This window comes from Taudactylus pleione, unplaced genomic scaffold, assembly GCF_031769625.1.
Source record: "Taudactylus pleione unplaced genomic scaffold, aTauple2 ptg000199l, whole genome shotgun sequence".
NCBI lineage: Eukaryota > Metazoa > Chordata > Amphibia > Anura > Myobatrachidae > Taudactylus > Taudactylus pleione.
Genome location: NW_028284601.1, coordinates 5,561,796 through 5,586,744, shown reverse-complemented (window position 1 = coordinate 5,586,744; position 24,949 = coordinate 5,561,796). Strand labels below are relative to the sequence as shown.

General features: G+C 49.3%; 1 protein-coding gene across 4 annotated transcripts in view; it reads right to left on the bottom strand.

The window, feature by feature from the left end:
• Positions 1 to 24,949, bottom strand: part of TMEM91 (transmembrane protein 91) — a 65,463-nt gene that overhangs the window by 15,716 nt on the left and 24,798 nt on the right. The window contains exons 1-2 of one of the 4 annotated variants that reach the window (XM_088477055.1): positions 14,696 to 14,848; positions 13,536 to 14,255 (exon numbers count right to left, since the gene is read on the bottom strand). In XM_088477055.1, coding sequence (XP_088333181.1) covers positions 13,536 to 13,928 — 393 coding nt within the window. In that variant the 5' untranslated portion in view covers positions 13,929 to 14,255; positions 14,696 to 14,848. Of the gene's footprint in view, positions 1 to 13,535; positions 14,256 to 14,695; positions 14,849 to 24,949 lie in introns of those variants that run through there. The other 3 variants (XM_088477058.1, XM_088477056.1, XM_088477057.1) reach the window with 3 other exon arrangements.

The following is a 24,949-nucleotide window of genomic DNA, read 5'->3' as shown; positions in this document are numbered from 1 at the left end:
AGTGTATGTTATTATATGGTCAGCTGGGAATAGTGATACTGCTGATTAGAAGGGGGTTTAGCAGTGTATGTTATTATATGATCAGCCGGGAATAGTGATACTGCTGACCAGAAGGGGGTTTAGGAGTGTATGTTATTATATAATCGGCCAGGAATAGTGATACTGCTGACCAGAAGGGGGTTTAGCAGTGTTTGTTATTATATCCAAAGATCAATATGTTCAAAAAATCAATCTTCGGTGTTCAATCCTACACCGTAGCTTAGAGTTTCACAATTGAAGGGTCGGCATCAATGTTACCCATCAATGCCACCATCAACACCTGCCATCGGTGGCAGGCAACCATCATGAGCAAACACTGATGTTTCTGGAACAGCAATGGGAAGTGTCCTACAAGTACGTTTAACAAGTACATGGAGGGTGAGAAAGGCAGTTCTGTACAAAGTCTCGCCAGCTTTTCCAGAGTTAGGAGAAATCTGACGGGATCAGTAGCCTCAAAAACTTGTTTCTCTCAGTCACAGTCCTCACCCACTTCATTACTTCTGAAGCCAGTGACACAGTCTGCTTCAGAGACATGTAATAACAGCTGCCGTATCATGATTAATCAGTCCCTGTGACCAGTGTGGGAGGATTGAGCAGTACAGATAGAAAATGAAAAAGCAAGATCTGAGTGGGATAATAAAACAAATAAACCAATAGCAGCCAGTTCACCTGGAGACAATTTCTCCAGCGATTTCATATTCTCTGCTCCTCGCAGCTCATAGATAGCACGGCGTCTGCAACGCTGCAAAGAATCCGCTCCTCTATGCATAGAGACCAGACAGGCTGGAATTCCCACCGCACAATCCTCCCTGTCAGCTACAGACAGATATCTCAGACTGAGATACAACCTCAGATTAACCCAAATCTAGCAAGGATGGAAAGGACAGACTCTTCTGTTACAACCCGCAGTAGGACCCTTGAGAAGATGAGCGAAAGTGCCCCCCTCCCCCTCTCTCCCCTGTATAACAAAGAGCCACATTCAGTCACTGCAGGCACGGCGACAGATGAGACTTTATGCAAAGCCCTTTTACTGTGGTACATCTGTGTATCCGAATGTGCAAGGACTGAGACGCCCACTATCGCACACTGCCTGAGGAAGCAGTCCGTTCCACCGAGAAACGCGTTGCAGACAAACAAGCACTTTCTTTTATGTGAAAAATCTTTTAAAATTTTTTGTATGTTTATTTTTATTTATTTATTTCATTTATGATTTAAAATACGGCATTTTGTGCTTTTATAAATATTTTATTAGTTCAGAAGTATTTATTTCACTAGCCACATGGCTGATCTTTTCTATAGATCAATTTCTCATTATTATGGGTAAGACTAGGGACCTGATTCAACGTTCCATGTACTGTTGATCCCGAACGCAAGCGGATGATGTTTTCAGTCTGCGCGCGCATCCCGATAGTTACCGCTCTAAGACCCAGATCGAAATTGCCCGCAGATAGATGCAATTTCGGCAGACGTTTCAGGAAAGTAACGAGGGGTGGCTAGCCAGATGCAGACGTATCGCGGTAACAAGAAGCAGTTTCACTGACCCTGGCGGCCATGTTCCGATGGAGAAATTGCACCTGTCATAGGGTAGGTGCAATCTCCAGTGGTCCGTCTTAATACGCACAGCGACGGGTTAGCACCACGGCCCATGGGCGTCTCAGGGAGGCACACACGCTTACCAACCATCCACCTGATGTGTCTGCGCTGACATGACTGGAATGCATATATGTAGGATCCACGAAGGGACAGCAATACATCTTGGTGAACATTAACTGGTTAAGCGTTCGATTTGATGGTTTTTAACCTATAGAAAGAGTAGAATATTCTCCCAAAAGAACATGAAGCGTGGTCTCAGGGTCAGTGGTACAGAGCATTACATTGTCTGCGCATAGACAGAATGCATGTAGCCCACCGTAAGTAATAAGGACCCTGACGTTCTTGGTGAGACTGGTCTTTTCTGCTAGTGGTTCTATGGACAAAAGCTAGAAGCTAGGTGTGAAAGGAAAAAACCCTGACGTGTACCATTAGCAGGGCTTAAAGAGGGTTGGAACAGGGGCGGAACTGCAGCCATGACACCCAAGTGCCAAAAAAAAGTCAGTGGGATGGCAGAAAGAAAATAAGAGTGACACTGATGGCATTGAACATTTTTATTTTTAGTGTCCTAAAGTGTTAAAATAGCATCTAAAACATACTTGTCTACACTCCCGGGATCTGCGGGACGCTCCCGATTTTTCGGGTAACGCCCCCCATACCACCAGAAGAGTAGGCACTTCTCCCACACCCTAGTAAAGTGGGCAGAATGGAGAGAATACTCCCGGGGATCGGCGGGTCCTTGAGTAGGGGGCGGGGCCTAATGACGCAATTCTATGAGAATCGCCTCATTGGCACGTCCCCTATTTAAATATGTGATATTCGTGGCAAATTACCACAAAGGGGCGGGGCTTAATTACACTAACCATCTGGCTCCGACCTCAACACCGCCCACCTGCTTCTCCTCCCTGGGCTTCTCCTGGGGAGAAAAACTTAGAAGTCGGCAAGTATGATCTAAAATGTATTTCACACAATCCTAGTCCTCAAAGCTTCTGGCACTCTGTCATTCACTTTACATTTTCCTATACACAACAGTGTGTATAGGGACAGAGGGGTATTTGTCATGTTATATTATGTACCAATAGAAGTATACAGCTAGGATTTTAAAGAACAGTTTTGAAGTGGTGTAATAATTTGCCCTGCAGGGTTCCATAACCCTGGTTGTGCCTTTGGCACCCTATCAGAGTATCTCCACCTAACGAGGGCGGATGGGATGAGTTCCACCACCTCTCTTGGGTATGCAGTCGGGATGCCAACGGTCTGAATGCCGACCGTCGGGATCCCGACAGTCTAATCCCGGCAAGTGTCAAATGACAGGCGTCAAAATCCCAACGCCTGTCATTAGACCTACGCAGGGAGCCTGACGCCCGGCTTACCGATCGAAGGTAAGCCAGGCACGGACAGCTGCGGGGGGGGGAGGGTTATGTTAGGGGCTCCCGGGGGGGACTTAGGGTTAGGCACGACCGGGGGAAGGTTAGGGTTAGACACCCCCCTCCCCCTCTGGGAGACTTAGGGTTCGGCTGAGGGGAAGGAGGCGTTAGGTTCCGGCACAGAGGGGGGTTAGGGTTAAGCACTTGGGGGGGGTTAGGGTTAGGCACTCCCCCCCCCGGGAGACTTAGGGTTAGGCTGTGGGGAAGGAGGGGTTAGGTTTAGGCACAGAGGGTGGTTATGCACCCCTAAGGGAGGGATAGGGTTAGGGGGGGGAGGTTAGTAAATAGAAAAAATACGTACGTGTCAGGATCTTCACTGCCGGGCAACCGCTGTCGGTATTTGAAGTGCCGGCCGTAAATCATACTGATTCCCTCTCTTGAACCCTCTTTAAGCCTTTACCATTAGCAAGAGGAAATAAAGACAATAGAAAGCCTTTAATTACTATTCTCACCAGGATTGGAAACAGTTTTTTTTTTAAACCATTTTTTTTCCATCAATGTTTTAATGAAAAAAAATTGAAGCCTGCATAGTAAAGTATATTAATAATAATGTGAAACATTGCTATGTATTAGAAACCTTGATCAACCATGTTTTAGGGCTCTATTCATCATCACTTAATTTCTACAAAAGCAGGTGAAAATTAATCTTCTCACCTGCAATTGTAGAAATGAAGTATTCGGGCCATTCATCAAGAAGGTAATGCAGGAGATATCACAGATACCTCCTGCTAACCTTTCTCTCCCTGTAGGTCACGCAATGCGCACTAGTGTCACTGCTCTGACCGGATCAGATGTCTCCACGCCGGAGCAATGATGAATTGCTCTTGCGCTCGCATCGAGTTAGTATGTTAATTATCGGGGTCCATTCGAACCCTGATAATTAACATAATGAACACAGCCCCGAATGATTTCTAACATTAACAATCCAAAGTTATTAATATTTTTTAGCTCATCTTCCTTTCACTCATCTCAGTAAGACTAAATAATCATGAATGAGATTAAACTATGAAGTGTTTCTCTGTGTATTGCCTCTTTAATGTGTTGGAGTTGTTTACCCTTTAAGATTGAGAATGTTAGTAATGGTTTTCTCCTGTTCTATAGGATTGTTAGGGGAGGAGTTTGTGGAGTCTTAGCTGATGCTAGGCAGATTTAGTACCTTTCTGATCTGGTTAACCCTTTCTAGTTCTCTGTTGTATGTGTGTGTGAATTTACTGTATTAGTTCAGCTCACTCAAATGAAGACCACTAGCAACAAGAATGTGAAATAATACCAGAGTGATTCCCTTATAATAGGCTTTCATGATGCAGTGCCTGTAGTCACTGCAAAATAAAAAAAATAAAACAGAGTAATTTGGGAACACGTAAGAATATTTCCTGAGGTTAACATTGGCTATAATTTGAACCTCCAACATTTCCTTCGGAAACACATCCTTCTCAGAGCATTCATTAAACACACTCTAAATATAACAAAATAGGGATAGGGATATAGCCGTCCTGGCCAGGAGCCTTATCTCCGGGAAGGGAGGCTACGACTCAACGTCCCTCTCCCTTTCTCCATGCACTGCTCAGAGCTTGGCTGGTGATCCAATCTAACCTTGGGATGTACAGGTGACTATAACAAGTTAGCAAAGAAGTGGCAATATCCAAAGGGTTTCAATAGCTATACCCCTGACATCCGCCTTGAGTATACACCAGTGCATGAAGACTGGGGTATCCTCGGGTGTGTTAATCAGCAGATACCATTCCAGAGAATCCTGGATTGTTTGTCTATATTCTAAAAGTGTCAGGAAGTAATTACCCAGTCTGCACAGGCCACTTATCTGTTAATGCAAAATCTATTCTACAGTATGACCCATGGACGTGTGAGCAGAAAGTGTCTTGATTTTTCCATGCAGTCACACTCCCACGCAGGGCTAGATTTTACCAAAGCTACATGTGGAGTCTCCTGATCACACCACAACAGGGTGCATGCACAGCTTAGGAATCAGTGCTATGAAGTAGCCACATCTCAAGTGTATTTGTTGCCCAACGCTGACTTAAGGGACTCAATATTTGTCTTTATTTGACTTGAGCCAGAAGTTAAATGTGACGACACTGGGCATGATGCACGCCACTCAGAATCAGGCCTGATATCTGATTGCATTATATATATATTATATATCTATATAATACGCGAGGAAGCATGTCTGTCTGTCCTTTATGCACGGCCAGAGAATTGGACCTAGCTCCACCAAATTTGGCAGGGTGGTGTAGTTTGACCGTGATTAGGTTTTTGCCTAGGTTTGAACTACGTCAGGGCCACACACTGTCACACAATCCGTAAAAGTGGGGATACTCTTAAATTACACAGGTTCCTGGGCTGGCTTCGTGGAAATTGGCAGTGCTTAGGGATGGCCATCGACCATCGATAGTTTACAAATATTGATGTGTTACTACCGATGTTCAATTGTTTTGCCATTGATGGCAGAGAGCCGATGGTTTTCTGCCATGGATGGCAAAGTGGAACCCAATGGGGTTTTTTTTGCTCCCGACACAGAGCTTAGCCTTGCCCCCTGGTGGCCCGCTAAGCCTCACCCCCATTTTTGATTGGCCTGCGGCTTGCTAGGCACCCCTCAGCGGTGACCATCAAGTGGTGCAAACCATCGATGGTTCACGATATATGATTATTGCACCATCAACTGTTATCATCAATGGTGACCATCGATGGAAACCCATTGATGGCCATCCCTAGCAGTGTGACAAAAACCTGTGTGAAAGCTACAAAGGTATCCTTTTAACTTCACAGTCTGAGCAAGTGTCACATTTTATGACTCACGAAAGTCCATATTAAATCCAGAGTTAGTCCTTTTTAAAGTGACCATATAGATTAGTCAACATTCTGTTTTTGCATGCAAGGGCGTAAGGAGAACTTTGTGGGCCACATAGCAAGATCTTAAAAGGCCCTCCCCCAGAGGTAAATAAAAACATAAATTTGACCCCACATTGCACCCATTCATGTTATGCCACACAGGAGTACCCCTTATACACATTATTCCATGCAGTAATGCCCCTTACACATTATACCACACAGGCTGGGTATGGTATGCTGGCGCTCAGGGTCCCGACGGTCAGAATTCCGACAGGGTTAGGATACAGACACCTGTCGCTGAATATCCCAACCCTTCCTCCCAGCTGCCTAAACCTAACTTCCCCCCAGTGCCTAATCCTAACCTCTCCCCACCACACTCTAAACCTAGCCCTCCCCCTTAGTGTCTAACCCTCCCCCAAGTGCCTAACCCTAAACCCTAACCCTCCCCATAATCCCAGTACTTACCGCCAGGATGCCAGCATCAGGATTCTGACAGATCTCGGGATTCCAGCACCGACATCTCGTCTGTCGGGATTATAACTACGTCACATACCACACAGAAATGCCATTTACAGATTATGCCACATAGTAGTAGTGCCCCATATAACACATTAATGCCACACAAACACATTATGTCACACAATCCGTAAGCTCTCGTTGCCTTGTGACTGGCAGCGCTGTCTCTCCATGTCTGACTGCCGGTGTGCCAGCTGTAATCAGCTGGTGGGTCAACAGCAAATCAATACCACTGACACCCGGGCACCCTTCGACAGCCCTGCCTGGACCGGCCCACCTTGTGTGCGTGACTGGGTGCAGGGGGGAGCGGCGGGCCATAGAGGCAGCTCGGGCACCATAGAAGCCGTACTCCTTGCACCCACGGTAGTTACGTCACTGTTTGCATGCATGTTAGCAAAGAGCGGGGTCCTTTTCAAGATCAATGGAATGGGGATATAGGCGAGGACAATGTAAACCAATAAAGGCTGCAGGTGTACTTCAAGTTCCAGTCTTTAACCCGGGTATCCCAGCTACTGTAGTATTATTATAAGATACTGCTGTACCAAGAAAAGGGTGTGCTGTCCAGAAAACGCATCGTGAAACGCACTACAAGGGGGACACAACGTAAAAAAATAATTATTATAATTCCTGGCTTCTTACCCAACGCATTGAAAAATTGTCGTATGAGGGCTGGTTAGATAGAAAGAAACCTCTGACCACAAAGGTGATGCTTGCAGTCAGATTCTCCCTTACCCGCTGACGACTCCAGGTAATTTATTTGCAAATGTCAACAAAAATATTTAAGATAAAAGGAAAGTCCCGAGCACCTCCCTCCATCTGTGTCTCCTCCGTCCCCAGCTCGCTGGGAATCAGTCTGTAAACCAGATGACAATTGTAGAGCAGCCGAGCGCGCAAATTCAGTCTGTCAGACAATGCCGCCTCAACATACAGCAAATGTTCATGACATTACCAGGCGTTACACACCGCTAGCACACAGATAGTCATAAACATGGAACTACATAACAGAAATATATCTCAACAATGTGCCTCCACTTATTATCCGTCCTTGAGGGAGCATTTATATGAACCATGTAGGAAAGAGTCAGGGTCAAAGACAGGTGACCTTGATGCTAAGTGTACACAAAGAGGCGTGATACCCTACTATTCCTATACTAATACATGTAGAGCTAAGCCGCTATACCTTTATCTCGTTGATTCTTATTATATATACACACACATCTCTGTAACTACAACTGCACCCTTACCTCTCCTTCCTATACTGACCACACACAGACCTATAACAACAGCTACAGCTCACCCTACTGCTTGCTTTCCTATACTGACCACACACAGCCCTATAACAACAGCTACAGCTCACCCTACTGCTCGCTTTCCTATAGTGACCACACACAGCCCTATAACAACAGTTACAGCTCACCCTACTGCTCGCTTTCCTATAGTGACCACACACAGCCCTATAACAACAGCCACAGCTCACCCTACTACTCGCTTTCCTATACTGACCACACACAGCCCTATAACAACAGCTACAGTTCCCCCTACTGCTCACTTTCCTATACTGACCACACACAGCCCTATAACAACAGCTACAGCTCACCCTACTGCTCGCTTTCCTATACTGACCACACACAGCCCTATAACAACAGCTACAGCTCACCCTACTGCTCGCTTCCTATAGTGACCACACACAGCCCTATAACAACAGTTACAGCTCACTCTACTGCTCGCTTTCCTATACTGACCACACACAGCCCTATAACAGTTACAGCTCACCCTACTGCTCACTTTCCTATACTGACCACACACAGCCCTATAACAACAGCTACAGCTCACCCTACTACTCGCTTTCCTATAGTGACCACACACAGGACCTCATTCAGAGTCGGTCGTTGCGGCCGCACGGTCGTACGCAGCCGATGTTCGCTGAACTGCGCATGCGTAAAGTTCGCAATGCGCGTGCGCAAACTAGCTGTTACAATCAGAAATTTCTCTCTCCTTGAACACAGCCAGGTCGTTAGTTTGAGTGACAGAATGAACCGTTTGTGGGTGGTAACAGGGGAAGGTGCTTGAAAACGGGGGAGTGGAGATCCGAACGCAGGCGTGCCTAATTATGCGAACGGCATTTAATGGGAGTGCATAATTAACAAAGTAGTGTCATGGCACATGTGACATGGGAGGTTTGTACACTGACTTGATCGTAGTGCTTAAGAGAGGGTATGGTCAACCTTAAGCTCTACGACCAGCTCCGATGGATCCCGATGGTCGCGATTAATCCTTATATCCCAGGAGATGACGTATGTTGTGATCGAGAAGGGGCATGATTTAGTCTTACGACCGCTTCTTACCCTCGGTCGTTCAGCTAACGATCTCATCTTAGGACCGCAACTTGTGATCGCTTCATTTGCATATCCGGCCCCTTTCCCCTACGACCGTGCGGCCGTAACGACCGACTCTGAATGAGGTCCACAGTCCTATAACAGTTACAGCTCACCCTACTGCTCACTTTCCTATACTGACCACACACAGCCCTATAACAACAGCTACAGCTCACCCTACTACTCGCTTTCCTATACTGACCACACACAGCCCTATAACAACAGCTACAGCTCCCCTTACTGCTCACTTTCCTATACTGACCACACACAGCCCTATAACAACAGCTACAGCTCACCCTACTGCTCGCTTTCCTATACTGACCACACACAGCCCTATAACAACAGCTACAGCTCACCCTACTGCTCGCTTTCCTATAGTGACCACACACAGCCCTATAACAACAGCTACAGCTCACCCTACTGCTCTTTTTCCTATAGTGACCACACACAGCCCTATAACAACAGCTACAGCTTCCCTTACTGCTCACTTTCCTATACTCAGGGCCGGCGCTACCACTAGGCAAACTTAGGCATTTGCCTAAGAGCGCCGGCCACTGCAGGGCGGTAGTGTGGACGGCACAAAAGTGCAGCCCTAGGAACAAACACACAGCCGCCGGCGCCGGCAGCTGTGTGTTTGTTTTAGCATCCGATGAGAGTCAGACAGACTGTCATCGGCTGCTGCGCCCACTGCCGGAGCCGGCTTCCGGCTCCTGCAGTGGGAGATGGGAAAGATGTCATCACGTCCCTCCCATCATGCAGAGCGGGCCGGCCCGGGAGGACGCCGGACGGAGGAGCATGCCGGAGCGGGGATTAAGGTAAGTGGAGTTTTTTTTTTTTCATGTGTGTGTGTGTTTGTCTGGCGGGGGGGGGGGGGCGGACTACTGCTGGGATACTACTAGGGGCACTGTTGGGGGGCACTAATGGGGGTACTACTAGGGGCACTGCGGGGGTGCTACTAGGGGCACTGTTGGGGGCACTACTAGGAGCACTGTGGGGGATACTACTAGGGGCAATACTAGGGGCACTGCGGGGTACTACTAGGGGCACTGCTGGGATACTACTAGGGGCACTGCTGGGATACTACTAGGGGCACTAATGGGGGTACTGCGGGGGGTAACTAGGGGCACTGTTGGGGGCACTGCTGGGATACTACTAGGGGCACTCATGGGGGTACTACTAGGGGCACTGATGGGGTACTACTAAGGGCACTAATGAGGGTACTACTGGGGGTACTACTAGGGGCACTGATGGGGGTATTACTAAGGGCACTGTTGGGGGCTCTAATGGGGGTACTACTAGGGGCACTGATGGGGGTACTACTAGGGGCACTGTTGGGGGTACTACTAGGGGCACTGCTGGGGGTACTACTAGGTCCACTGGTGGGGGTACTACTAGGGGCACTGCTGGGGGGACTACTAGTGGCACTGCATAGAGGGGGTTTACTACTAGGGGTACTATTGGGGCAGACTGCTACTAGGGGTACTGCTGGGGGGACTACTACTGGGGGCAGGGGCGCCGAGAGGGGGGGGAGCGGGTACAGATTACCGGGGCCCAGGCTTCCTGAGGGGCCCAGCGGGGGCCCGGGTCCGGCGCCGCTCCCTCTCCCTCACAGCAGCCCAGCAGACAGTGTGTGCTGAGCTGCAGTGGAGACTGCTCGTGGCTGCTGAGCAGCAGCCACAGCAGTCTCCTATGCCTGTGGGGGGGAGCGATCACACTGATCGCGCCCCCCTGGCTTTGAGCAGGGCTGAGGGGGCCAAGAACGCCCCCCTCCCCAGCGCGCAGTGCCGCTGCAAAACTTTTTTTTTTCGGAAAGGGGGCGTGGTCACACCTCCTGCAAATAGGCCACGCCTCCTATTACCCGGGCCAGCTGCGGCTCTCAGCAGGCCTGACTGGGGGCTCTACATAGGGAGGGGATTCCTGCTGGGGGCACTGCTGGGGGGTGGCTACTACTATGGGCACTGCTACTGTAGGCACTGCACTGGTGGGACCACTACTGGGGGCACTGCATAGGGAGGGCTGCTACTGGGAGGATTACTACTGGGGCACTGCTGAGGGGGAGACTACTACTGGGAGCACTGCATTGGGGGGACCACTACTGGGGGCACTGCATAGGGAGGGTTACTACTGGGGTCACTATATAAGGGGCACTGCATAGGTGGGGGACTACTACTGTATAAGGGGCACTACTGAGGGCACTGTATGAGGGGCACTATATTGGGGGCACTGCATGGAGGGACCACTACTGGGGGAACTGCATAGGGGTTACCACTACTGGGGGCACTGCATAGGGGGGGCACTACTGGGGGCACTGTATAAGGGCTTGTGTAGCTATCAAGGGTGGGGGCAGGGAGGGGGGCGTAAGGCTGAAGAAATGCCTGGGGTGCCAAGAAACCTTGCACCGACCCTGCCTATACTGACCAGCCCTATAACAACAGCTACAGCTCACCCTACTGCTCGCCAGTGGCGTAACTAAGGGGGGTCGAGCAGGGCGTGTGCCCTGGGCGCCGTAAGACTGGCGGTGCGGGGGTGCACCGCCGGCCACGGTAATGGCCCGCCAACAGTTAGGCAGTGTAGCGCCGACCGCAGTGTGTGCGGCCAGCGCTACACATTTACAGAGAACCGGCGCTAGGCTTTCCAGTGCCGGTCCTGTGCTGCACAGCCGAGCCCCTTCCCTCCCCCTGAGCGCTTGCCCAATAGCGCCAGGAGGAGGGTGGCAGGTGGGCTCATGCTGTGCATAACACACACATCGCCGCCAACGCTGGCAGCGATGTGTGTGTTAATCAGCAGCCAATGAGAGTCAGACGACTCTCATTGACTGCTGCCGCTGCACACACATCACCGCCGAGCGGCAGCGATGTGTGTGTGAATCAGCAGCCAATGAGAGTCAGACAGACTCTCATTGGCTGCAGCACCCACTGCAAGAGGTGGGCTGGAGCTCACTCATGAGCTCCGCGTTCCGGCTCATGCAGTGGGTAATGGGGAGATGTCATGACATCTCTCCCATAATGCTGAGTGCGCCAGCCCGGGAGGACTGACGTGCGGCGGGAGCGGTGTCTGGAGCCGGAGCGTGGATTCAGGTAAGTGTATTTTTTTTTTTTTTAAACGTGTCTGCACTACTGGGGGCACAACGGGGGAGGGGGTGGCTACTACTACTACTGGCGGCAACATTACTGGGTGGTGATCTCTACTGGGGGTGGGGCACTTCTGGTGTCTACTACTGGGGGGGGATACTAATGGGGGGGAAACTACTACTGGGGGCACTATATAAGGTGCTTCCTACTAGGGGCACGTCACTGGGGGACCACTACTGGGGGCAATAATAGGAAGGACCACTACAAGGGGCACTGTATAAGGGGCACTGGATAGGGGGGATCACTACTGGGGGCACTGCCTGGGGAGGACTACTGCTGGGGGCAATTCATAGGGGGGACTATATAAGGGGGAACTTCACAGGGGGCACTAAATAGGGAGGACCACTACAGGGGGTACTGGATAGAGGGGATCACTACTGGGGGCACTGCCTGGGGGGGGGACTACTGCTGGGGGCACTGTCTGGGGGGGACTACTGCTGGGTGCACTGCATGGGAGGTGACTACTGCTGGGGGCACTGCATGGGGGAGGGGGACTACTGCTGGGGGCACAACTATGTAAGGGGCTTACTGCTAGGGGCACTGCACTGGGGGGACCACTGAATAGGGGGGATCACTACTGGGGGCCTGCATAAGGGGGACCACTACTGAGGACACTGCATAGGGGGAGGGCTACTACTGGGGGCACTATATAAAGGGCACTGCATAAGGGGGATACCACTACTGGGGGCACTGCATTGTGGGGACCACTACATGGGGCACTGCATTTGGGGGGACCACTACTGGGGCACTGAATAAGAGGAACTAATGTGGGGGCTGTATAAGGGGGACCACTACTGGGGGTACTGCATAAGGGGCACTACTATGGGCCTGCATAAGAGGGACCACTACTGGGGATATTGCATACTGGGGGTACTGTATAAGGGGCACTACTGGGTCTAAGGTGCATATGGATAGGAATGTTCTGAGTGACGATAAAGGGAGTGTGTCATGTTGACACCCCCATTTTTAAGTCACCACGCCCATTTTTCGCCTTCGGTGCATGCATACAATTTTTTTTTGGGGGGGTGGGGGTGGGGGGACCATTTTGAAATCTGCCCTGGGCTCCAAATACCCTAGTTATGCCACTGCTGCTCGCTTTCCTATAGTGACCACACAGCCCTATAACAGCTACAGCTCACCCTACTGCTCACTTCCCTAAACTGACCTCGCACAGCCATATAACAGCAGCTACAGTTCACCCTACTGCTCGCTTCTCTACACTGACCACACACAGCTCTGTCACTACACCTCCATCCTGCCCTCAAGCAACGCTCCTTAAGACATAAATGGCCCAGTGCAAACATTTTATATCAGCAAACTTGAGGGGAAATTGGAGGTTGTACCCCAAAAATAGAATGCATCAAGCATCAAAAAGAAAAATATATTTCAACAAGTACAAGTTAACCTATAGGAGGAATTGTTACAGTACTAGAATATGTGAAGCAAAGTCTTCTGTGATTCTGTAGTTTTAGAGCTCCAGATTGAGGTTTAGTCGCTTTGGGCTGGGTTTAGATTCAGTACTTGGGCTGATGTTAGGTCCCACTGAATTTACCATCCACCAATTACTTTGCAAAACACACAATGAATTTTCTCTATGATGATACACTTACCTCCAGATCCAGAACGTCGTCTTCCTTTATGTCACAAGAGACAGTATGAATGTCCTTTTCTGGAGAGTACAGTAACTTCTTGCACATATCTGGGCTCCCCTGAGGATCCACAAAAGTGGTCTCTGAATAGACTTTTCCTTTCCACACACGGGGATCTGCTGACCTCCAGAAAGAGACATCCGCTACCCTTCCAACCCCAGAATCCACAGTCCTGCGCAGGCTTCCTGGATCCAGAAACTGCTGGGTAAGTTCTGCACCCTGATGGGATCGGTGCGGAAGACATTTCCAAATAAATCCTCCTCCTCCACTGTCTTTGGAGAGGAGAGGGGTAAGCATGCCCGTTCCCATAGACCTCTCCAGGAGGGGATGCTGTAATTCATGAAGACACTCCATTACTTATCTGTATTACTGTGGTCTCCAGGGGATTCTGGTGAAAGCCATTATCCACTAAGCAAAGCGATTTGTCGTTGCCTTGTCCTTGAAGTGCACTAAGCGTGTATATTCCGTCTCTGTGACTTCTCTTTATTTCTCTTTATCTTGCTATCTTGCTATAATAATGTGCAAGATTCCGGGGATAAAGGTTTCATGGCTTCTGGTTATTATAGGCTTTTTTGTACGCTCTTGGGGTCAGATAAGCAGAGATGCCCTACATGTGGCCGGAGGCCTCTGATGGAATAGTACATTATTTTGTAGTACAATGAATAATATATGACTTGTTTACTGTGGGAGAAAAAGGAAAATAGTATTAATAATTCATTCTTGATCATGATAACAAAAAACAAAAGCGGTTGTTTACAAACTGGAGAAGGTGGATAGGATTGGCCATCAACCATCGATGATCTGATTACAATGGTGAGTGCTTCCACCATCGATGGGAGGCCACTGATGGTGAACAGGCCTTTGGGAATGGGCCGCAGTGGAAATACCGGAACAGGCACATGAAAACCAATGCAAATAAAACATCAAAATTAACACTTAATAAAAAAAAAAGGAAACCATAAAGTCCCCTACTATCATGAATTATCGAACACAATAATGAAGTTTCAGCATGCAGTCAGCCAACAAAAAGATTGCCTGTGAGGAAAAACATAAAAAAAGCAAAATGCCGGAATACTCCAATGTAAAAAGTGCAAATAAATAAAATAAACAATCCCCAGTACCATTGCATACTTGCTTAGTACATATGGGATCTATGTACTAATCCGTGGAGAGAGATAAAGTACCAACCAATCAGCTCATGTCACTTTACAGCAGTGTTTCCCAACATCAGTACTCAAGGCACACTAAAGCTGGCCACACATTAGACCAACTTTCATCCAACCATTCACTAGTTGGCTAGTTGAAATGGAAATCTGGTAACGTATGGGAGTAAATGATGATCAGCAATTTGCTCCTAAATGCCAGAAAACAGATGAAAATGGTCGTCAGACAAGTTTGTTAAATGTTTGATCTAAACAATTTGTTCAAACAACAGTTTTTGTTAATTCTCCGGCGTTTGGGAGCAAATTGCTGATTGTCATTTGCTGTCATACCTTACCAGATTTTCATTCCAACCAATCAACTAGTTAGATGGTTGGATGTAAGTTGGTCTAGTGTGTGGCCAGCTTAACAGTCCTGGTTTTAAGGCTAGCCATACCTGATCACAGGTGTCTTAATCAGTACATCAGTTATTTTGATTTAACCATCTGTGCTCAAGCATGGATATCACTAAAACCTGGACTGAAAGTGTGCCTTGAGAACCGAGGTTGGGAAAACACTGCTTTACAGGCTGTGGGCCTGATTCAGCTTTGGAAATAGAGTAAGATATCTCTCTCAACTGATCATCTTGGTGAGACCATGCTGCACTGCAGGTGGGGCAGATTTAAAATGTGCAGAGATATTTAGATTTGGGAGGGAGGTGTGCAAACTGACATCTAAATTGTAGAGTAATACATACTTCCCAACATTTGATTATAACCAGTCGGGACATCCACGTGCCTCCGCAGCGCTCCCGAAAAGGGGGTGTGGCCTACAGGCAAAGGGGTGTGGCCTAACATCTCCGAGATGCTGGGCTGCCCCCGGGCTTCCCCCCTACTGTGAATGCGCACAGCATCTATTCTCGCTCTGCATACACACTGCTCTGCTACGCAGAGCAGCGGTGTATGCTTCCCCCAACTTCCCCCCCACCGCGGGACACTGCGGCCCGCGGGTGGGACAGCGGGACAATCCCATAAAAACGGGACTGTCACGCTAAATTCGGCACAGTTGGGAGGTATGGTAATAATAAAGCTGTGCAGTATTTGTGGGCTACATTCCACAGCAGCCAGTATTTACCACATGCAAAAATATTTATGTATTTACACCCCTTGCATTGCAATATGGTTTGTCTAGGTTCACAGTTAAGTGCTATCTCTCACTCTGGGTCTGATTCAGAGACGAACGCTATTTGCGGACGGACGTTCTGAAAAAGGGGGTGGCTATTTAAATTAACCGTTCGCTCTTTGCGGTCTGTTGACGCCTCTAGGTCTGAACGAGCGAACAAAACATGCGGACGTTTCTTTGTAAAAAACGCCCCCTGGCCGCTCGCATCATACGTCATGTCCGCTATTTATTAGATTAATCGAGTACATCGAACGGCGTATGAACTGCTCGCTATTCTTGTGGTTGGTTTTTCCTACCGCAATCATGCGAGCAGTTCTGGCTAAAAGACACCCAACTGATGTGGTCGATGACGCTGCTTTGTTAATTATGCACTCCCATTAAACGCCCATTTTGACCGTTTGGCACGCCTGCGTTCGGATCTCCACTCCCCGTTTTTAAGCACCTTCCCCTGTTACCACCCACAAACGCCTCATCCTGTCACTCAAATTAGCAGGCATTCGCTATATTGTGAGCACACGATTTCTGACCGCACTGACTGGTTCGCGCATGCGTACTGAGACCCATAGGCATGCGCAGATGTGCGAACATCGCTCGGAACGAACGAGTGGCCGCTTACGAGCGGCTCTGAATGAGACCCTCTATTCCGAAAGCTGAATCAGGCCCTATGTTTGAAAAATGACAGCTAGGAGCTGATTGGTTGGTACTTTGACAGGGATGTGCTAAATGGAAAATGCTGTAAAAACTCTGTTTTTGGGGGCTTTACTGCATTTTCCATATGTTTCATTGGCTGGCCGCTGGGGCTCCGATGTGGATGGTAATGCCAGCTTTTGCCTATGGGCGTCTACCGCATCGCGCTGGTATGAGGGATCCGATCGGATCCCTCCCAGCATGCCCCACGGCCGCCGCATCAATCTGCGCATGCGCAGATGGACTCCCGGGTCATAAACCTGGAAGTCCACGGTGCAAAGGACAACTCTTATCGGAAGAGCTGTCCTTTGCTGTACTGATCACATATATTAGTCCATATGCGATCAGTAACAATGCGATGTCTGACGGGATGTACCGCGCAGTGTTAGTAGTACATCCCGCCCTTAATCTTCATCCACTTTATCCCTCTCCATGGCTTAGTACATAGACCACTACGATTGTGATATTTTCCATGATTCAATGAACGGTGACACAGAAAGGAGCTACGAGATATTTTGGTTGATTTTAGCGCCCGTGTCTGTGTCTTTTCAAAGTCGCACGTCTCTGACTTTCTGCTAATGCCGCTACAAAGCCTCTTCGCTGGTGTACAGCCGTGCGTCCAAATGTGCAAGGACTGAGGCGGCAGCGCCCACTGTCAGCGTCCGTATATGCTGAAATACCGATTGGTGTGTCTTTAGATGTCACCATCGATCGCACCATCGAAACTCGCACTTGCTGTATGGCAGGTGCAGATTCTCCTTCTGTATATGGCCTCCTATGTGAGCAGCTGTGCATCTCTGTACCACTATCAGCCACACCAGGGCCGTAGGGAGGGTGGTGCGGCTGGTGCCTCCGCACAGGGCGGAAGCCTCCAGGGTCACCGGCCACACACACTTCCCGGCGCCAGAGTTCTGCAGGAAGAGACCTTGGGCAGTGGTGCACGGCACAGAAGAATAACGGCGGAAAATCCTGCCCACCCTCCACATCCTGGATGGTAAGGTAAGCACTCATGGGGAGGAGGGGGGCGGGGGGGAGCGAGAGGGGTAGCAGTGCTGCACAGGGCGCACTACCGCCCAGACACGGCACTGAGCCACACGCCTGCAGCACTCCCATAACACACCCATAAGGCGGACCATCTCTGTGCATCCGCTAAGCCACCTCCCTGTCACCAGCCAGGAGCACCCAATACATTTTTAAAACATTTATGAGACGTAAATCTCCCGTGCACCCATACACAGGGGGGGTTTCCGGGTGCCTGGAAACTCCCTTCCCCAGCCCATACCATAACCACAATAGAAATAGTAACATAATAGATTTTTATTAGTGCTGCATGCTCTTCTCAGTGTCACAAATGAAATAATTAGCACCACCTGTACATATTTTTTTTTTCTTTCAACAATTTTTTTATAGTGCCTAGAATGGCACCCTGCAACCAGAATCTATGATGAAGTATTGATCTTGCTACGAGGAATACTTAAGTATCCAACTCGCAGTGTGGGAAACTTTGCACCGGAGCAATTCATCATTGCTCCGGTGCGGGGAAAGCTGCTCCGAAAAGCAGCTGTCACCTCGGTTAGCATCGCAGCTACAGAGGTAGCTGCGTTACTTACCTCCTCCCCATCGGCACGGCTATGCATGCGTTTCCGGGGTCACGCATGCGCAAAGCCGCCGGGGAGGTAGTGAGAAGGCGGCAGAGGGATCCGCTCGTATCCCTCTTCGCATCCCCGGATCCGAGAACAAGTGCCGTCTGAAGATGGCGCTTGTTCCCGCAAACTTTCAGTTTTCGGAGTTTGCTGAATATCAGGCGGTCCATTTGGAACCCTTAATGATGAATGGCCTGGTAACTAAAATAGTTAACTGGCATTTCCACATGGTTACCGGGCCACTTATCGATGATGAATAGGCCCCTCACTCTAAAATCAAGCATTTGGAAACACCCCTGTAGAAATCCTGTGTTTGCCACTGCACTGGCGTAACTATCGTGGGTGCAAGGGGTGCGATTGCAATGGGGCCGCGGGCCAGCAACCAACCCACTGCACCACAACACAACTATACTGTCCATCCACCGTTACCCTCTATAGCAGCACTGCGGAGACAGACTCCACAACGCTGATCAGCCGGCGCCAGCTCCTCTATCATTCTCTGCAGAGACGTTGACATCATCCAGAGGCTGACGTGATGACATCAGCTTCTTTGCAGAGACTAATAGAGGAGTGACTAGGCGCCATAACTGGAGAGGCAGCTGAGGCAGAGCCGTACAACAGGCCAGTGGAAACGCCGCTGGCTTGCAAATTGAAATATATTCCTCTGGCTCAGCCTCAGCCATTGTCCTCTAAGTCCCAGCTCCCACAATAAATGGTACACAACAGTTTATCCTTCTTGAGCTTGGGGTGCACCAGGACCAGAATTGGTTATAACAATCTTAGGCCCTCATTCAGAGCCGCTCGCTATTTGCGGTCGTTCGTTTAAAAAAAGGGGTGGCTATTCAAATGAACCGTTCGCTCTTTGCGGTCTGTTCACGCCTATAAGTCTGAACGAGCGAGCAAAACTTGCGGTCGAAATTTTGATAAAAACGCCCCCTGGCCGCTCGCATCATACGTCATGTCCGCTATTTATTAGATTAATCGAGTACATCGAACAGCGTATGAACTGCTCGCTAGTCTTGTGGCTGGTTTTTCCTAACTCAGTTTTGCGAGCAGTTCTGACTATAAATCAACCAAGTGACGTGGTCAATGACGCTGCTGTTTTAATTATGCACACCCATAAAACTCCCCCTTTGACCTTTAAGCACGCCTGCGTTCTGATCTCCACCCGTTTCCAAGCACCTTCCCCTGTTACCACCCACATACGCCTCATTCTGTCACTCAAATTTGCTGGCCCTCGCTATATAGCGAACAAACGATTTTCGGCCGCACTGACCGGTTCGCGCATGCGTACTAAAAACCGTACGCATGCGCAGATGTGCGAACATCGCTCAGAACGAGCGTACTGCCGCTTACGAGCGGCTCTGAATGAGGGCCTTAATTAATAACTGTATATTACAATAAGGAAATACAATTTGCTGAATACTATCTGCCCCACTATAAAGATATTGGCAGTTTTATACAAAGATCTTAGAATAAACTGTTAATTGCAATTGCACAGTAATTCCATTGTACCGTATAGAAATAAAGATAGTAGGCTCATAGCATTTATTTGTTGGAAGATGATGAGGGGATGTGGAAACGATAGACTGAGCATGTTAATGCATTAAAATGATAGGCAACAATAACCACGCCCCTTGTGTGGCACTAGCCATACCCACTCTGGTGAAGAGCTGAGTTGGGGGGTCCCATAAAAGTTTTGCTGTGGGACCCACAAAGTTCTAGTTACGCCCCTGCTTCCCCCATCAGTCACAACTGCGACTCTCTGCTCGCTATCTGGACGCATGCGCAGAGGAAAAAAAAAAATAGCTTCACTGCGTCCAACATCACCGCTGCATCCGACTCCGAATCAGGCCCATTATGAGGCCTATTTATGATCGTTTGCAGTTTGCTGTTTCTGCCCATTAAGTATCATCTATAATTGCTGCTATATGCATTGTTCACAGATGATTTAATAGATACATTTATCAATAAACTCATGCCTGGGCAGCAGTGGCGCCCCTCCCCGCGGTGTCACCCGGTGCGGGGACGGACGATGTTCACACGGCACTGGCCGCCGCCAAAAAGGGGGCATGGTCACTTGGGTAGGGGGCGTGGCCACATGCCCCGAACCCCAGCGCCTAAGGGGGTGAAGGAGATCTCTGTGTGGAAGGGGGGGTGCAGGAGATCCCTGTGTGGAAGGGGGGGTGCAGGAGATCCCTGTGTGGAAGGGGGGGTGCAGGAGATCTCTGTGTGGAAGGGGGGGTGCAGGAGATCCCTGTGTGGAAGGGGGGGTGCAGGAGATCCCTGTGTGGAAGGGGGAGTGCAGGAGATCCATGTGTGGAAGGGGGGGTGCAGGAGATCCCTGTGTGGAAGGGAGGGTGCAGGGGATCTCTGTGTGGAAGGGGGCGTGCAGGAGATCCCTGTGTGGAAGGGGGGGGTGCAGGAGATCTCTGTGTGGAAGGGGGGGTGCAGGAGATCCCTGTGTGGAAGGGGGGGTGCAGGAGATCCCTGTGTGGAAGGGGGGGTGCAGGAGATCTCTGTGTGGAAGGGGGGGTGCAGGAGATCCCTGTGTGGAAGGGGGGTGCAGGAGATCCCTGTGTGGAAGGGGGGGTGCAGGAGAACCCTGTGTGGAAGGGGGGGTGCAGGAGATCCCTGTGTGGAAGGGGGGGGTGCAGGAGATCCCTGTGCGGAGTGCCAGCCGGTTCCCTCAGCGGCAGGAGCCGAGTGTTGCATTTAATGCTACAGTGCACCTTGGGAAGTCTGCACCTTGGTATCACCCCTCACAAGTGACACCCGGGTGCGGACCGCACCCCCCGCACCCACCTTGTGACGCCACTCGTGTCACCCAATCGGGCGTTTCAAGAGAGGTGGGGGCCTGTGTGCAGTCTCCATCATGGGCCCCCTCCTCTCAGTCCGGCAGCGCCGCACTGATACACTCTGGGCACTAGAGTGTGCCCAGAGTCTATAGTGCATGTGCAGGTCACCGCGGCGGCCATTTTCCCTGTACTGCGCATGTGCAAAACGACGGGAACATGGCCGCGGCAGACATTTTCCAGGCGTTTTTACAGCGCTGACACCAGTGCCGACGAAGGAAAGGTAAGTATAATTTGGGTGCAAGGTGTGACCCAGGGGCCCATGTACCCCAGACACCCTGCACCCATTATAAATATGCCCCTGCACCCAGTGTACCAAATAGATTCCTGGTCATGCCGGAGGCACGTGTTTGAAATGGGAGCGTGTTTTCATGAGAGGGGTTGTGGCCTCGTAGTACATTCCCATTGTCATCACTCTGGGGGTGTGCCCAGCACTCCCAGAGATGCTGGGATGCCCCCAGAATCTCTGCCTGCACTGCCGTCACGGTGCGGCTCCCGGTCACTGAGTAGCCAGTACCCTCTCGTATGGCGACACCCGATATGTCCTCATAGCCCCCTAGTTACGCCACTACTTGGCAGTGGCTCCAAAAAGAGACTGTCCCAGGGAAGAGTCTTTAGCAGAGGTTCCCAAACTCGGTCCTCAAGGCACCCTAACAATCCAGGTTTTAAGGATATCCATGTTGACTATAGGTGACTTAATTAGTACCTCAGTCAAATTGATTTAACTACCTGTGCTCAACCATGGATATCTCTAAAACCTGAACTTCTGGGGTGCCTTAAGCACTGCATTAGGGAACCTCTGGTCTATAGCAGTGTTTCCCAACTCCAGTCCTCAGGGACTCATGATGGTGCATGTTTTACAGATCTCCTCAGTAAATGTGTCAGCCAGTAATAAATAGACCTGGGCTCCAACTAGGAAATCTGTAAAACATGCCCTTGTAATGGTCTCTGTGGACTGGAGTAGAGAAATAGTAAAGTGATAATATTCAATATTACTTTACTTTCTTGTTCTGCCCCATCCTACTTACTGTGCAGAGCATGTACACGTCATCAGGCATGAGCCAAAAGCAATTACGACTGTGAAAGAGTGGAGGAATGTGCAGCATTCAGGAGGGATCAGAAGATCCCTCTCCGGTGGTGCTTTACCCATAGGTAAGACTTGCTAACACCATCTGCAGATGGCATTAGCTATCAGAGACAAGATGGAAACATTTGTTAAATTGCCCCAGAACTATGTTTGGGGCTGCTCTAGTGAGTATTCTCAGTATTCTCCTGTATTACAGACAGTATTGCTATAGGTCTGTGGTACTAAACATTAGATTTGCAGCATCTCAGGGCTGGGGGGGTCTATGTACTAATAATCACGGAACTGCCGCAATTATTTTATATCCACATCGCTGGGAATATTTAGATTTTACATGAAAATATCCCTGCTGTGTACAAAGGGGAACTCACAGGGACAACGGTTGCGGTAACCACAGTCCCTGCCGGCTATATCCCCAGCAAATCGTAGAAGTCTTTCATGCGCACAGTGTCAACTTCCGGAAGCGTCCGGTGGCTGCAAGAGGGAGATCAAAAGATCTCTCTCCTGCTCCTGGAGCCTCCATAGACTTACAGCAGTTTATGAAGATGGTTTAAACTACTGGGGCCAAATTCCACAAAGCTTTGCTTTTCTGAGTTTGGTACATAGGGGTCAGCTTGTAGTCCTCATTGATAATAATGGGGACTGCGATCTGCAGCGCTAATTAGCCCTATGCCGGAGATTTCTGTGAAGTGTGCCATTAGTACATAGCTACAATGCAGAAAATGATGCAGAAAATGATGCAGAAAATGATGCAGAAACTGACGTTTCTACATAATTTTATGTGAAAAAAACAGCTTGATACATAGGTTTCTTAGTGGCTTTGATCAATTGGCCCCTAAGACTGCCCCTCCCACTTCAGGGTAACAGACAGAAACAATCAATTTTGTTGCCCTTATAAAGAGTATCACAGCTTGTTTTGTTCTGTCGGTCCCCCTGGCTGTTTTATTATATAGCCAGGAACAGAGATGCTATATTTAGCACACAGTGCGATGGAAATCGCCTTCATATACATATGTTATGTGACGTCTGTCCCTTCTCCCTACAGGGTGATAGAAACAGTGGAGGGATGCAAAATGTGTGAGTTTAAAATTTCCATTTAAACTGCAATGCGCTCTCCCTAATTGTTATTCCTGTTACTAGGGTGCTTCCTTGTAGTTACAGGAAATATTCACTGTATGTATTTATCTAAATCACATTGTAGAAACCAAGGGCCCGATTCAGACCCGCTCGCTAGATGCGTTCGTACGCAGCCAAAGTATGCACGGCAAGGCATTAGCACGCCCACTGTCTTGCCGTGCGATCGCGGTGTGTATTTAGACACCCACCAGCCTGTCTTAAGACGCCCACGTTCCCACGTCATCTCCAGGAAGTGTATGCCACAATCGGTAACATCGAGTACCATCGGAAGCGTACGCAGCACTTGTGGCTGACCGTACCCTACCGCAAGCACTGCGAGTGCTGCTGTGTGTAATTTAGCCATGTGACGTGCATGCCTCTGAAACGGCCTTAAGATGCTCAGACACGCCTGCGTTCGCACCACCACACCCCCGTTTCCATCACCATCCCCTGTCACCACCCACAAACGGCTCGTCCTGTCACTCAATCTAGCGAGTTGTCTATGTGCAGCGAGCGAACGTTTCCCGATCGCATGGGCTAGTTCACGCATGCACACTGCGATGCATACGCCTGCGCACATTGCAAACATCGGCAGGCTACGTGCGAACGCAGGCTACCGAGCGGGTCTGAATCGGACCCCAAGTACGCTGTGCAGAAGACATATAATATAAAAATAAAACATGATATTAACTTTCCCAAGGGGTTTCAAATAAAGACCAGGAATGAATTATGTTCTAGAGCAGGAAAATAACCTATACAGGAACAATGGTGGTCCCCGGGGCAGCCCCTGTTAGGGGCATGAGCGTACATGATAATGTGTCAGTCACAGGCAGAGCAGAGGAGCAGAAAGAGCAAGCAAACCATGTAATAAAATATTAATAGGCTTTTAAGGCAGCTGTCTGAGTGATGGAAGCCCCGGCTGCTTCGCTCCCTCAGTGCGTGGAACTGCAAGTGGGCATATCACATCTATCTCACTGCAAGAACATGACAGAGGCACACGGGAGGGGGGCATGCTGGCTGGCAGTGCCCTCCGTCTCTAATGCATGTGATAATTCCGCTTTCACAACCTCACTATATATTCTTTTTGTAGTGTCAGTAACAATTATTACACCTCATACATCTCAGCTTAGTCGTCACAGGATTTCAAACCATCTAAATCTATCTTCTCTGCATGGGCTCAAATTCTCACAGGTTCCCCACTGCGTGACTCAGGGGGACCTGGGTGCTCCTAAGCTGTTCCTGTCTGGGAGGCGAGAACCTCTAGTCACTGATACAATAATAAGGGGTTGACGTTATAAATGAATCAAATCACCGGCTTCAGTAGATTTGGGGTTAATTAACACTAGCTGGAGAGAGGGGGGTCTCGGTGGTGGACACATGTAGATGGTGTGATATTAAAGGGAAAGTGGCACAGTGTGATGTGATTAATGGAGAGAGGGGGGGGGGGGCAGTCTGTGATAATGAGGGTAATTATTAAAGGCAAATCTCTTAGATGAGGCTGGACTGCATAGCTCCATTAGCTCAGAGAAACAAATGGGAGTAAAGGTAAATTGCATCACCTGGGGATCTAGCTGAATATACAATATAAAACTATAGGGGCAGATGTGTAATGCTGCAGGCCCTTGTATACTGCTCTGTGATACTATATGCTGCCTGGGATTTCATATA